General features: G+C 40.9%; 2 protein-coding genes across 3 annotated transcripts; one reads left to right on the top strand and one right to left on the bottom strand.

The window, feature by feature from the left end:
• Positions 1–3,536: 3,536 nt before the first annotated feature.
• On the bottom strand, positions 3,537–14,960 carry LOC117453093 (cell division cycle protein 20 homolog B-like). The gene is made up of 12 exons (XM_034091959.2): positions 14,877–14,960; positions 14,511–14,570; positions 10,397–10,613; positions 9,866–9,975; positions 8,791–8,842; positions 7,277–7,393; positions 6,508–6,719; positions 6,263–6,357; positions 5,815–6,043; positions 4,817–4,942; positions 4,617–4,740; positions 3,537–3,941 (listed from the first exon to the last, which is right to left on the bottom strand). Exons 1-12 carry the CDS (start codon positions 14,907–14,909, stop codon positions 3,844–3,846), a joined length of 1,473 nt encoding a protein of 490 aa, XP_033947850.1. The 5' UTR covers positions 14,910–14,960; the 3' UTR covers positions 3,537–3,843.
• gpx8 (glutathione peroxidase 8 (putative)) lies at positions 11,312–13,430 on the top strand. Of its 2 annotated transcripts, none has more exons than XM_034091961.1 (3): positions 11,312–11,587; positions 11,796–11,991; positions 12,912–13,430. In XM_034091961.1, the coding sequence occupies exons 1-3, from the start codon at positions 11,381–11,383 to the stop codon at positions 13,073–13,075; spliced, it is 567 nt and encodes a 188-aa protein (XP_033947852.1). In that variant the 5' UTR covers positions 11,312–11,380; the 3' UTR covers positions 13,076–13,430. The 2 variants fall into 2 exon arrangements, with proteins under 2 accessions (XP_033947852.1, XP_033947851.1); XM_034091960.1 differs by having other exon boundaries at positions 11,730–11,991.
• Positions 14,961–15,018: the final 58 nt, after the last annotated feature.

The following is a 15,018-nucleotide window of genomic DNA, read 5'->3' as shown; positions in this document are numbered from 1 at the left end:
ACACAGCACAGAAACAGCTCTTCTGAAAATCACAAACGACCTCCTCCTCTCCTCCGGCAACCTGAACATCCTCATCCTCCTCGACCTCATTCAACACCATCAACCACGCCATCCTGCTGTCCCTCATCGAATCATCACTCAACATCACCGACACTGCACTCTCCTGGCTGAAATCCATACCTCACCAACAGACATCAGTTTATCAACATCAACAATTGCACCTCCTCCTCTGCTCCTCTGTCCTAAGGCGTCCCCCAGGGTTCGGTGCTTGGCCCCCTCCTCTTCATCCTCTACATGCTCCCCCTTGGCAAAAATAATTAGTCGCCACAACCTTCAATTTCACTGCTACGCCGGTGAAATCCAACTTTATATCTCAACAAAAACCATCACCCCCACAACACACTCCACTCTCACCAACTGTCTCTCAGAAATAAAAGCATGGATGCAAACAAACTATCTTCAACTGAACAGTGCCAAATCAGACATCATCATCATCATCATCATCATTGGTCCCCCATCCCGTACCAAAGCCATCCAGAATGTCAACTTCACCATTGACAGCCACACTCTATCCCCCCCCCCCTCCTCACATCCGCAACCTCGGAGTCATCTTCGACAGTCAGCTCAAATTCAACCACCACATCAATCACATCACCAGGACTGCCTTTTTCCACCTCAAAAACATTACCCGTCTCCGCCCATGACTCTCCTACTCTGCTGCTGAAACCCTGATTCATGCATTTATCACATCACGACTCGACTACTGCCATAGCATCCTCTACGGCATACCATCGAACCTCCTCAATAAAATCCAATATATCCAGAACTCTGCTGCCCGCCTCCTCACCCACTCCCGAGACCACATCACTCCCGTCCTCCAGAACCTCTACTGGCTCCCGTCCGTCAAATAATCAACTTCAAAGTCCTCCTCATTACTCACAAAGCCCTCAACAATCAGGCCCCCCCCTACCTCACAGACCTGCTGCACCACCACACCCCTTCCCACTGCCTCCGCTCATCAGAAGCCAACCTCCTATCCATCCCCTCCCACAACATTCACCGGACCTGGGGGGACAGAGCCTTCTCCGTCGTTGCCCCCTCCCTCTGGAACTCACTCCCACAACCCATCAGAGACTGCACTGACCTCACCTCCTTCAAAAAACTCACCGCTTCAATCTGGCTTTTAATGTGTGATTGTTTTTGTATTATTTGACTTTAACTTTAACTATATATTTATTTGTTGTTCCTTTCTTTTCTTTTCACTATATCTGTAAAGCGTATTTGAGCACCTGTAAAAGCGCTAACAAAATACATCTATTATTATTATTATTAAAGTCAATTTTCTAGTACCTCTAAAGCTCAAGTTATATATAATTTATTTAATCAGTAAAAATATGTAAGCGTAAACTGCCAAGTAACTTTCTAGCTGATAGACTTCAACCACTCCCCCACAATTATCACCACAACAATCATGGACGCGGGAAGGGGGGGTCCAGAGGGGGCTGCAGCACCCCCATCTGCGAGGCTCCACTAGCACCCGCACCCCCAAACGTGGCGCACCTACAGTGAAAGCGCACCACAGTTTCGCCACTGCGAGGCTACACTAGCACTTTCCCTGTTTGTTCGTAATACAGCACTGATTTTGGTTCGTACCTTTAAGGTACAATTTTAATAGAGATGGAACTATGTTACGGTATTTTGTTTAACACGTGTTTATATCGGGACACCAGAGAAATGTAGCACGGTGTGAGCTGTCTTTTGGATGGAAAATAATATTATGAAGGAAACAATATGCAGTATCAGCCCCTCTAAATTATGAGCAGCCTATGATGGATGTTAACTTATTGCTTAAGCAACTGTGTGTGTCTTGCAAGTGCTTTGTGTGTTTGTATGAATGCTATGGTGTGTTAGCGTATTCTACGTTCTACATGCTATGCGTTAGCTGTAGCCATGTCATATCACCCCCATCCTTAAAACACTACACTGGCTCCCCGTAGAACTGATGATTGAATACAAGGTCTCCCTCCTCACCCACCAGTGTATCCATGGAACAGCCCCCCCCCCCCCCCCCCCTACCTCAAGGAACTCCAACTCCTCACCCCTCATACTTCCTTGCGGACCTCTCGCTCCAGCAATAACCTCCTCAAACCCCCCAGGACCAAGCTCCGTACTATGGGAGACCGGGCTTTCTGCTCGGCTGCTCCCAGACTGTGGAATGCTCTCCCCGAGCACATGAGAGCACCACAGACCGTGGAGGCTTTAAAAAAAGGCCTCAAAACCCATCTATTAAATAGAGCCTTTTCTTAGACCTTTCATCTTATTTATTACTACCCTTTTATTTATTTATTTTTTGGTTTGTTTTTTACTGCTTTTAATTCATTATACCTTGTTGTGTACTGTTTTTATTTTTGTTCCATGCTAACTGCTTGTAGCATTTCGGGATCTGAACTCAGATATGAAGTGCGTTATAAATTAAACCCATTATAATTATTATTATTAGCGTGTGCTACATGCTACATGCTATGTGTTAGCTGTGTTAGCGTGTGCTACATCCTATGCGTTAGCTGCGTGGCGTTTATTGTGTAGTTTGGCGGAATTCATCGCTTATACATATTTATTTATTGTTTACTTTCAATTTCTATCTGTTCTTCAACCCAGTTCTCACAGGTTGGGTTGGTATGAAAAGAAACCCTGTATTTTAATGAAGACCTTGGCCCTGTGTCTATTACTGGAGGGAGCTAAAAGCATTTTAAGAAATACGCCAATAATTAGACTCTACTCAAACGTAGCTGAGACTTTGCCTCCATTACATACTGGCATTGCATGTCATGATTCATAAGCCTGGAGTTTAAAGTATAGTTTTTACACTTTTTAAAAAAAGTTTCTAGGCAGACACTGATGGTGTTTTTCGCAAATTAACCCTTTCTAGAAATCCTATATGACAATCTGTATCATTGTATTATAACCTGTGGTACAGTCCTCAGACATCTGTGGTGACAAACCTCACATGGTGCATTATCTTGTGAAAAACTTGTGCATGTGAACATTTAAAAGGAAGTCTTAACCACACTTCTCTGATGTCTTGTCTAGTTGCATGCATACTTTTACCATCCAAGCTTTCAACCCACAGGTCTATGCGAAGAGTACCTTTATTTGCATCTATTGTCTTGTAAAATGCGCAATTAATTTAACTGTTGGCTAAAATGAAGTAGTAAAAGTGATGGCAGTAAGAGTATCCACTCCACATAGGAAGTTACACACATCATCATCAAATGTCAAGTTAAAACACATAAGCCAGATAAATAGAGAAAAGAATAAACCCAGCCTTAATTTAAATTGTTCTTTATAACTATTTTTTATCGAGTTGCATATCTAAGGACTGGAGGTAACCATTTAAGTGTAGGCAACAAAGAAAAGAAACATGGAACAAACATTACATTTAATTTGTCACAAGTTACATGAATACATAACAGAAAATGTTTAATGTGCAAAGTATTTGACTTTGGACTGCGCTCCTCAGCAGCAGCCTGTTTTGGTATATTATCTGTAATATTATCACATAACTGCCCTGGTATCCATATTTGGTATCTGGAAAATGAAAAAAAGATAGGAATATATTGTATAGAATGAGAATATCTTCCAAGTGTTTTATTCTACCCTTAAATTGTGAGGTATGAACCATCTTGGTTTGATTGTGGTTTGCCAGCTTCTTATTGTGATGGATTCAGGAAAGGGAACAGGAAATGTGAATTCTTGACACGATGTGAATAAGAAGAGAACGTTTGAGACAGGTCCAACCACCTGCCAACCACCATTATGTCCATTTTTTGGTGACGTCAATATTTACATATCCCAGATGTGAAAGCGCTGGTCTGCTCCAGCAGAGAAAATCGGAGTGCTGTCAGAGTTTATGGCCAAGTGCAAGACTCGATCAGAATGAGCTGAAAAAAAATCATAAACGGTATTAAACTAGGACATCTAAATACATTATTTCCCATATGATAAACAGGGGTTACGTCTGGTTTCAATTGCATGTCATAATTTGTGTCACATAGTACAACATTTTAGCAGCCATCAATGCAAAGATGCATTCACTTAACAGTAAATCACTGTGTAGTTTGGAACATTATACCTTTTTAAAGTAGTTTCAAAGAATGCCTAATATCTTCAATTGATGTGAAAATTCATACCAGAAATGTCAGTTACTACTGATTGGTTTCTGAACAAAAAAACGCCAAAATGAACATAAAGTGCAACTGAATAATGAAGTGAAACAGACTGGCAGCTCAAAGATTTTCAGGCTATAAATCACAAACAGATAAGTTGATAAATAACACAATTAATTAACATTTAGAAAACAAAGAAATTCAAAAGAATCTTTATTGGATTTTAAAAGAATGGTTTTCAAATTTCACATTGACTGGAAACCCAGGATATGAATGACTCAAAATGGCTCTTAAATATCTCAGCCATAGATGACAGAGCTGCAGGTCCAACTGTCACACTAATGCTGCTATATTACTCAGCATCTGATGCAATACATGTATTCCTATGTGGCTGTTGTGAATGTGTTTATGGATGTTATTGCACATTAATCATATTTCATATTCTCTCACCTCTGAGCTGGTAGAGGGGGCTGAGGGAGGGAAACTCTGACGACCAGCAGGTGACTTGGTGATGAGGCAGACCGTGACCTGTGACCAGATATCTCTTCTTTTCAGCCCAACGTAGAGAACAGATCTGCAATTTCAGCCATTAAAAACAGTCTGTCCAATATTTATACCCAGTCAATTGCTACACATTGAGAGTTAAGTACCTGAGACTTTGTGTTAGCTGATGTCACACATGTCCCCAAATCTGTGTCCCAGATTCTCAGCTCTCCATCTTTCAATCCGCCTCCGGTGGCAATCATCTTTCTCTGCCATGGACACCATCCCATTGCCTTAACATACAAACACAAGATATAAGAAAGCACACACAAAGGTCAGCGGATTGTCTGGTTGTTTAAGCAGACCAACTATCGAATGGTTGCAACTGTGTTTTTGAAACCTCTGTAACAACAACATCCTTTACCTACAGTAGCAGCATGGTGCTCAAGTTTGCACAAGCTATTATTAGTCATCCTCAAATCATACAGCAGAACACACAGTTGCTGACAATATACAAGTGTGATTGTGTCAAACCCGTCTTCCACCTGTAAATGATGCAGGTATTCTTTTGCAAGTTGCAACTATGACATTTGGTACAGACATTTATGAATCCATAAGGATACATTATATTAACATTGGTTGTCTTATGACGTTTTGTCTCGTGATACTATCACTCCAACATTTCAATTTCCAATACTTTATGGCCAAATACTTGCAATGTTATCATACAATCATACAAAATGAAGTTGGAAAACACATAAAACATTACCTGCTAAACGTTAGAATGGTTACATTGCCATTTTGAGCTTATTAAACAACCGGCCATTAACTTTTGGGTTTAAGCACCAGAGAGCCACTAGTATGGCTGTTGACTTGTAGTCATCATTGTATTATAAAAGTGTATGAAGATGTGTCCTCCGTCCCTATGTCATTAGGTAGATAAGATACAGTGTAAATAAAAAGTATTCATGTTTTATTGTTTTACAACATTATATACAAGCCTTTTTCTTTCTTTTTCTTTTTTTTACAGTGAACAGTCCAATACCACTGTCAAAGTTACAAAATACAACTCACATTGATCTAAATGAATTACTAAATATTAAAAGCACTACAATAATCAGGCTTCTCCTCCCATCTGACAGGCAGGAGTTTAGCTTACACTGACCTTTACAGCGCTGGGCTGTGTCATCGTAGTGATTGGCTGGTGTGACCTCGTGACCCCTGCGATGTCTCCGTCCCATATACAGAGGAGGCCCTCTGTGGAGCCGCTGGCCAGACAGTCCTCTCCTGGGGCCCACTGGAGGCTGCAAATCGCCTCCTTCTGGACAACGGCACCCACGAGAGGTGAAGGAGCCCGAGGGTCGAGGTGATGGATATGCCCAAGAACTGAGCCACTGTAGGGTTGTAGAAACTGTCATTAACGCGTGAATACTACACACTTCATATTGATATAGACTGTGATTCCCTTTTTTACAACAGCTACTTTTCGTTTTGCTTAAACATTAAAACAGTTTAGATTTGAATACGAATGTCATTCCTTCTTTATTGGAGTTTGAAGATAATACGTTATTTTGCAGTCCTTAACTTTCATTTTGGGTACTTAAAACACACACCTGCTGAGTAACTGCTGTTTCCAAGAAAGAGCCATGACCACAGACTGATGTGACCACAGACGCCTCATACTCTTCTTTTGTTCAACATCCCACAACTAAAACGTCAAAGAGACACCACAAACAGTCATTCTGCTGATTCAACTTGGTGTGACACCTCCCCTCACACAGGCCCCCCAGACCACCATTTGTGCAAACCAGTTTCTAAGCCAAATGTACTCATTTACTTTAAGCTCCAAGGCATTTACCTGCATCTCCCCTCGCCTGGTGCCGATGCAGAGAGTTCTGCCATCTCTGCTCCAGCTCAGACACGAGATGGTCTGAAGGTACGCTTGTCCTGGTTGTGGACTCGGGGCCAAATGTCCCACCAGAGCACGAGTTTCTGAATTCCAGAGGTAAACAGAAGAGCCCAGTGCTAAAGCAATTATACCATCACAACTGCAGTCGAGAAGATTAGTGTCTGAAGGGAAAAGATGGAAAAAAGAGAGAAAGGCTACTGAGGAGTAATACTGACAAACTTAACTGCTGATTGACACACCATCAGATAATTTAGACCAGACACTAAAAGTTCCCTTTTTAATTTTTCACATTGTGTTTACTGGTTTAACTGTTGTATTGTTTTTATTTCCCAACTTGAGGGTGTATATCATGTTTAAAAAAAGTCCTCATATTGGCAAGAGTAGTAGTAGTAAATGTTGGCGACTTTATTCTTTCTTATTATGATAGCCTAAAAGTGGTCATATGTGTTAAGCTCATACTGTTGCTTAAACTTGAAGTGTCTTTAATGCTAACTGACGTATGACAGTTTATTTGGGCCAAAGTGAAGTGAAAACTCACTGGCGAACCATGTGCTAATCCACCGTTACAAATAGTACCTCAACAAATACACTATTTCCTCCTATAATTTGCTAAAAACTACAGTCTTAGTGTTTTAGGAAATAATAACACAAGCGTTATAATTTAAATACAGAGACAGAACAGCTTAGTTTTCTTCGCAGGATTAGTATGTTTTCTTACAGTAGTCGTTCAGCAGTGACGGTGTCGCCAACTTCAGCACTGACTTTCCACACTGACTGACAGAAGTACTGTCCAGAACAGCAAATGGCTGCAAAGCATGTGTCCTCTCATCAGAACCTGCATGGAAAAATATTACATAAAAAAAAAACACACACACACACAGTTTCACACCCAAAGCATTTTACTTTGATTTACTGCTGATAATGTCCATTGCATTTATTTTCACTCACTGAAATCGAATCACTTCATAAGCTCTACAACAGTGGTTCCCAACCTGGGGGGCGCGCACCCCTTGGGGGGGGGGCCCCAAGATCGCAGGGGGGTGCCAGGCCTCAGATGATTTGAGGCCAAATATCATATTTAGACTTTTTTTTTTTTAAACATGTTTTACTTTTTTATTTTTTTTACATATAATTGTAAAGCAATACATGATTGTCACTAAAAGCCTTGTCTCTACATTACAATAAAATATAAAAAATAATTGATTAATTAATTTGAATAACAATTCAAGTTAGTAGCTATTAAAGGCATACAAAGACAGAAATGTATAATTCTTTCTTTAATAGAAATGTTTCTTCTGCCCGTAAAGTGTCCAAACCGGGCTTTTCTGGATAAGCGCATTTTTAAAAACATAGTCCTTGTCCATGCCGGTTTCAGTTGGATTATTTGTCACAGTTGCTCCGACCAGATCGGTCTCCTCCATTTTGTACATTATTTACGACTTTTGAATCCACATAAACACATGCGCAAAATCCGGCTTACTTTGAGCATGTGTTTTAAACAGTTTAATCACTTTGTGAATTGTTTCCACTTTCACGCCGTCCTTTAATTTCTTCATACAGCGGGAATCCAAATGAATTAATCCTGAGTCCAATAACCAAGTCACTCCAATAGTGCTCCTTAATTACGCTTTCATCCTCCTTTAACAAAATACTTCACATTCATCTAGTTTGTGACAGTAGTTGTAGCATTTTTGAGACTTTTAAACTTTAATTACCGCTGTTTCGCCCCCCCCCCTGTGTGTGTGTGTGTGTGTGTGTGTGTGTGTGTGTGTGTGTGTGTGTGTGTGTGTGTGTGTGTGTGTGTGTGTGTGTGTGTGTGTGTGTGTGTGTGTGTGTGTGTGTGTGTGTGTGTGTGTGTGTGTGTGTGTGTGTGTGTGTGTGTGTGTGTGTGTGTGTGTGTGTGTGTGTGTGTGTGTGTGTGTGTGTGGAGGGGGGGGGGTGCGCAACTTCCAACAGGAGTCATTTGGGGGGGCTCTTGGGAAAAAAGGTTGGGAACCACTGCTCGACAAGATGGACTAGTGATCATGTACAGATACAATGATATCAGTAAACAGGAACATAAACAGACCTCCCACAGGCTGCACACAGTCTCTTAAAATCCTTTCTGCACGTTTCTTGTTTACTGGTATGACAGCATAAATCGCCCTACAAGTCATTCAGATCAGAACTTTTTGTAGACCTTGAAGTGCTGTAGGAATGTAGTGAAAGACAAAGAAAAAATGCATGCTGTACCAGCCTGTTGAACATTTCCATGTTCATGAATTGCTGCTCTCCAGACCAATCCCTGCAAAAGAAAAGTAAGAATTATTACAATATTTAGTCTTTTACAGTCTTTTTTTGTTTTACCTAGTGATCTCATGGCTTCTCCACCTCAATCAATTTAGCAAAAAAACAACGTTTGTTTTTGCCATTTTTAACTGAAGCTTCCAAATAACTTTCATTGTTAGGGTTCCTGCCTTGTTGCTCACTTTTCAACATTTCCATTGATATAATAAATCCAACATTATATGTATAACTTTATTTACATAGAACCTTTTAAAGTATAGGTTAAAAAGTCTCACAACCCACTGAAAACATGTAAACATCAAACTCCAGTGGTACAAGTTCCCAGGGGCGGTTCTAGGGGGGCCATGGGGGGGCAGTGCCCCCTAACACTGACCTCTGACCCCCCTGTGGACCCCCTAAAAATGAAAAGTGAAAAAAGTGAAAACATTTTAAAATGTAGGATTTATTACACGATTTATTGAATGACGGAATAGGCGGAACTAACGTTATTCGTCATTCTAGTCAGACCCATTAGAGCGGTGCACTCAGGACCCATTAGAGCGGTGCACTCACTTTCACTGTCCGGCTGAAGCGCGCGAAAAACAAACACTTTTCATCTCGGATCATCAGAGGCTGTTGCATCCAAGAAAGACTGAAAAACCTACGTTTCGAGAGACTACCACGATAATTGAAGGTGAGTTAAACTATTGTATCCGTGTAATTGTAGATGTAAAGTAGAGATGTAACTGTTCATTGCCTTTATTTTTATATAAATATGATATGGTGTTAGTGCAAAAATTGTACTATAACTTAAGCTGAAGCTAACAGTAATAACTATAAGATATATCTGAAATAAATAAGTGTACTGAAACAAATACCAATAACTGTATTGCATTGTTTTCTTATACGCAATTACTTCATACTCTCTAGTTCTCTTTTTCGTCCTGCATTTATTGTGCCCCCCTCAGAAAATAACTGGCCCCCCAGTGCCCCCCCCAGTCAAATTGGTCTAGAACCGCCACTGCAAGTTCCTTAAACAAACCTGCTCTGGGGCATTCTCCGTAGCAGTCCATCTCCTGGCAGTGAAGGTGTGTTGTGTGTTTGGATATGTGACACCGCCACAGTGTGATACGCCTCCTGCCAGCTCTGTCTCTGAATAGGAAAGATGATATCAGAAAACATAAAAGCACCAAACAATGCTGCTCGGAATCCACACTCCATTTGAGACCGATAAACATAATGGTGAAAACAACAAAGAGTGGATACATGAGTGTGTGTGTGTGTTGCCCTAAACAAACATTTGGGCCTCTGGACCTAAAACAAGGACAATGACTATGTGACAAACTACAGTGTATTATATTTTAAAGGGGAGGGCTGTGCAGAATTGTGTAAAAATATATTCAGAGAGCTGAGCATCAACATGGCTCACAGTTTTGTAATGCATAACGTTTGTGGGGTGGATACAAGTCAGTGTCAATGGGCCTTGTTTGTGAGGCCAATAGCAGGGGGGAAGAAGCTGATATAAGTATTTGTGTGTGTTTTATACATTCTTAGCTTGGGGTTTGAATAATACCATGAAGGTTTCCCTGCAGGTGTCTCTTTGCTGGTTCATGGTCTCTCGGAGGGGAGTCCAGCTCCAGTCTCTGGCAGACTGCCTCCAGATCAAACCTGGGCTCCCTCTGCCCCCCAGTGGCCAGAGGTGTGCTCGCAGCTGGACCCTCACTGCTGCTCCTCTGGATGATCCTTCTCCTGAACCGCCTGTACGAGACGTGATGGCCATCGTTTGGTCCCTGGAGAGACAGAAACATATGCATGATTTTAACAGAAATAAATGCGAGTCTTAAACATCTCAAATACTGCAAACTGACACCAACTTCCTACCTCTGCAAACTCAAAATACCACAACTTTACTAGTGTTAAGCTGGCAGTGTTCACAACATGACGTCCGGTTACGTTTCCAAGTAAAAGCATGGTAAATGCCTTTTAATTGCGAATTATATAGTGTAAGAAGAAGAAATAAGAAGGCTACTCACGCTGGGAGGCGCAGTCAGGTTATAAGCATCAGCTTTTCGGCGACCCTTTATAACACATTATTGTAAGCACATAATTTAACTTTTAGAGCTATTGATTTGTTTAATTTCTTCTTTACGCCTATTTAATATATCAATGTAGCCTACATAACTAACCTAATGTTCAGCTGTATCTTACTCGGAACACCCTACTAAAAAGAGTTGCAAAATTGTGTTAATAATGAAAATGAAATGATTTTTCATATTTTAGGGGAAACGATGCAAATACCACACGGAATCATGAAAATACTATTTTGGATTGAGAGGTTTAATGTCGCAATGGAAACGCATTACCTTTACAATGGCACTTACAACTGATGCTTTTTGAGTGGATCACGTTTACTGTTCTTATTTGGAATGGTATTGTTGGCTTCCGGTATCGTGCTAGTGTTTTATAACTTAAATCTGTGTTCCTTTTCCCCTGGTCCGCCCGGAGACTTTATGCAGGAGCCCCCGCTACCTTCTCGGTTTGTTCTTCCCCCTCCAAGATGGAGGCCTTAGGGGGCTACCGTACAAAGTCCTCCAACCCAAATGCGAAAAAGTTGACGGTTTTATTGAGCATGACAGTCGGGGTCGGGTGTTTGTTTCTCCTGCAGACTCAGCTTGTGAAGCCGAGGAAACCAACTGATTTTTACTCGTTTGAGGTGAAAGACGCGAAGGGGAGGACGGTGTCTCTGGAGAAGTACCGAGGGAAAGTAAGTCCACATCATCACCAGTCATTTCAGTTTGAGACAACATCTGTGCAAACTCTAAGTTATCCAGTGTCAGTTTGTTGTGTTTTTCATTGAAATTGTAGTTTTCGCACATAACAGTTACACCGTGGTTTCTCCTGTACAGGCGTCTCTGGTTGTAAACGTGGCGAGTCTCAGCGAGCAGACGGAAATGAACTACCTCTCATTGCAGGAGCTGCACCGGGAGCTGGGCACCTCTCACTTCAACGTGCTGGCCTTCCCCTGCGGTCAGTTCGGGGACACTGAGCCCGGGACCAGCCGGGACATCGAGGCTTTTGCCAAGTCCACCTACGGAGTCACCTTCCCCTTCTTCAGCAGGATCAAAATAATGGGCTCCGAGGCGGACCCTGCCTTCAAATTCCTCACAGGTGGGCATAACCACATCTGTCACATCACATCACATTTTTATTTTATTTTATTTGGGTTAAGATGATAATTGAATGATTTATGGACTGACCCTACCAGCTGTCTGGCAGGAAGTGCAATCTGGAGCTTACTTTCACTGCAACACAATGACCCATGGCTGCAACTCAATTTTAGTAGGGTCAATAGTATTCAGTTTATAATGGAAGCCTTTGCATTATGAAGCTGCAACAAGTTTTAACACCTGACTTCTATAGATAACTGTCATGTCCCAAACTAAATATACAACTAAAACATATTTATGCTGCCTTCCTCATAGGGAAAACCTAATGGTTAAGTTTATATGTAGTCGTGCGTGCATCTTAAAGAACATCTGGAAAACTAGCCTGTGAACTTCTGAGGTTATTGAAATGTAATATTTGCTACCTATTTATAAAAACTAAATAGACTCAGGCTTAATATTAATTTGTATACATGTTTAATTTATTGTAATAATAGATAATAATAAAGCAGCTACTCATTGTATATTCCATTCACTTCAGAGAGATCTATGTCAAACTGTACTGATTATTCAGTGTGTGAATTTGATCAGTTATATCGACCTTACGATAATACCATGATTTGTCAAACCGTTTATATTGTAGTAGCTGTCACTTTATTATCTTTGATTTTTGAATCAATGCAATGAAGTGTCTTGAGTTGAGAACAATTACTTATATGGCAAAGTTGCTGTTATGAGGTGTGATTTTATTTGATACTTTACAACATTAAATTAAGTCAGTGTGACATAATCAGGAGCAATTATCTATATTTGACAGTTTATTAATAAGAAGCACTGGACAGGGAAGAGCGTCATCAGAGTTCCTTGCTTATATTTAGGTTAGATGCACCATTAATGAGTGCATACTAATGTGTTGTGTTTCAGATTCTGTGCAGAAAAGTCCCAGGTGGAACTTCTGGAAGTTTCTAGTAAATCCAGAGGGTAACGTGGTCCGATTCTGGCGAACAGACGAGCCCATAGAGAGCGTTCGAGAAGAGGCCACGGCATTGGTGCGAGAAATCATCGTAAAGAAACGGGTGGAGCTATGATGGAGATGGATACGGGACACATCTAAGTGTGTTGTGCCTGTGTTCCCTTTGCTTTGATAGCAAGGAATGACTGAACGCTGAGCTGCTACAGTGAGGGTGGTTAGTGAAGTCTGGCTCCAGAAACTTGCCGAATGAAAATATCAATTTTCAGTCATTCAAAGGTAGTTGGAGTGTGTGTTGGTGCGTGGGAAACATCGGTTAATAATGACAATCATGATGAACATTCCTTATAATGACCACTGCTGCAGCCAAAGGATTGCTTAGCCATTGAAGTGTTTGATTTCTCAAATGTTCAGTTTGCCTTTTTGTGCCATCTTTTTCAAATGTTTACATTAAAATCAAATTCTTAGGTGAAGCATAACTTTTTAGCCGATTTTTGACTGATTTGAGACCACAAATTGTAAATCGCCCATGATGACGTAATGTGATAGGACTACGTCATCATAGTTAATTGATTGACGAGCTGAAGATACTTTGTTCAGTTTAAATACATCCACATTTTAAATGCAGAATGTTGATGCCAAGTAGGATGCCAACTTGCAAGTATTGCAATAGAAATGCATAGTGTCACTGCTATTTTGTATTCTAAAGGTGATTTTGTTATTTGACATTACTTAAAACAGTTTTTTTGAATGTCTGGTATAAGTCACATAAATCAACACCTGCAACTTTGAATCCCAACTTGCTGTTTAAAATTGAAGTACATGTTAATTGCAGCATCTCCTGGCTTGTTGGTGTGGGTTTGAATGGAAAGTTGGAGGGCAGCAGCAGGTAAGCTGGCACGCAAAGAACAAACCAGCTAACAAGACACTGCCTACCAACCACCCACAATATGAGCATTTTTCTTTTTTTATCTTCCTTAATCATTTATTTCTAGCTCATTGTATTCCAGAAGCTCAAGCATAAAAATACCAACATTCCATATTGGACATCCTCTTCTGTGCAAAGCTTCCTACAATCCTGATCTGCTAACATAAAGTGCATGAGCGTTCAGGGAACAAGTGATAGACGTAGTCAAATGTAACTGTTAAGGTAGCAGAGCAGTGTGAGCTGTTGAAAGCAACATCAGCTAACATTACACTGCCTCCCGACCAGCCACCACTCCCCAATCATCCTGCTGTAAATGCAAATGAACAGATTTGACTAAATTGAAGTGATGTTGAGTTGAATGTTTTGACATTGTGCTGAATGTCCAATTCAGGGTTTTTTCATTCAGTCGCCTCCAACCTTTACCCGGCTGTTGACTTTTCATTTCCCCGGTGAATGAGGTGTGATGTTTGAGTTGAGTTGCAGCAGCAGTGAGGAGTGTAGCTGACAGCTGTCAGTCAGATAGCACAGCCAGCAGCAGTACACTGCCACACTGTCACCACCAGATCAGAGGCTGCCACAACATGTAACCTTTTAATGCACATTTCTTCAACATTTCCCCTCTTACCTTGAAGGGACAATGGCTTCTCTTTCCGACAAAATCTCGCAGCATTCTTCTCATATTGTCCTGGTTATAAAAACAAGAATACTTTCGTCAAGGTGATGCTAAAACAATATCTTTCGATTAACTTTCTTTAGGTGAAATCTGTTTGTTTTTCAATCCATTATTAATAAAGTCGTGGATCATTGTAATATACAATGGATCACAGTCAATGTGTTTTTTTAATCAATATTTAAAAGCAAAGCTTAATTTCAGACACCGCCCTGTGTTTAGAGCCCTGTGTTTTAAGGGGTTGCCTGGTAGCAACAGAGCATAATGTGATTAAGGACATAGCTTATGTATCAGGCTATTTTTATATTATTTTGTACTCACCCAGTCTTTCGCTTCTTCACTTGCTGGCTTCATTTCCAGTTGTAATGACTTTGCGTAAAGCAGCAGTCCCTCCTGTCTCTGGTCCTCTGTCCTGCCTGGTGCACCTGCTGCTGCTCTCCTGGACGGACTGCTCCTAAATACT

The sequence above is a fragment of the Pseudochaenichthys georgianus genome, chromosome 9 (assembly GCF_902827115.2).
Source record: "Pseudochaenichthys georgianus chromosome 9, fPseGeo1.2, whole genome shotgun sequence".
Classification (NCBI taxonomy): Eukaryota; Metazoa; Chordata; class Actinopteri; order Perciformes; family Channichthyidae; genus Pseudochaenichthys; species Pseudochaenichthys georgianus.
The sequence above is the reverse complement of the archived record's forward strand: the minus strand, read 5'-3'. Positions and strand labels throughout refer to the sequence as shown.

What these genes read in the sequence shown, in the direction of transcription:
- gpx8 (XM_034091960.1), top strand. Translation starts at nt 11,381, where the DNA reads ATGGAGGCCTTAGGGGGCTACCGTACAAAGTCCTCCAACCCAAATGCG. An exon ending in TGGAGAAGTACCGAGGGAAA is followed by an intron (nt 11,588 to 11,729) that starts GTAAGTCCACAT and finishes TCTCCTGTACAG; the next exon opens with GCGTCTCTGGTTGTAAACGT. An exon ending in TGCCTTCAAATTCCTCACAG is followed by an intron (nt 11,992 to 12,911) that starts GTGGGCATAACC and finishes GTTGTGTTTCAG; the next exon opens with ATTCTGTGCAGAAAAGTCCC.
- LOC117453093 (XM_034091959.2), bottom strand. Translation starts at nt 14,909, where the DNA reads ATGAAGCCAGCAAGTGAAGAAGCGAAAGACTGG. An exon ending in CCAGGCGAGGGGAGATGCAG is followed by an intron (nt 6,358 to 6,507) that starts GTAAATGCCTTG and finishes TTGACGTTTTAG; the next exon opens with TTGTGGGATGTTGAACAAAA. An exon ending in CAGCTAACACAAAGTCTCAG is followed by an intron (nt 4,741 to 4,816) that starts GTACTTAACTCT and finishes CTGAAATTGCAG; the next exon opens with ATCTGTTCTCTACGTTGGGC.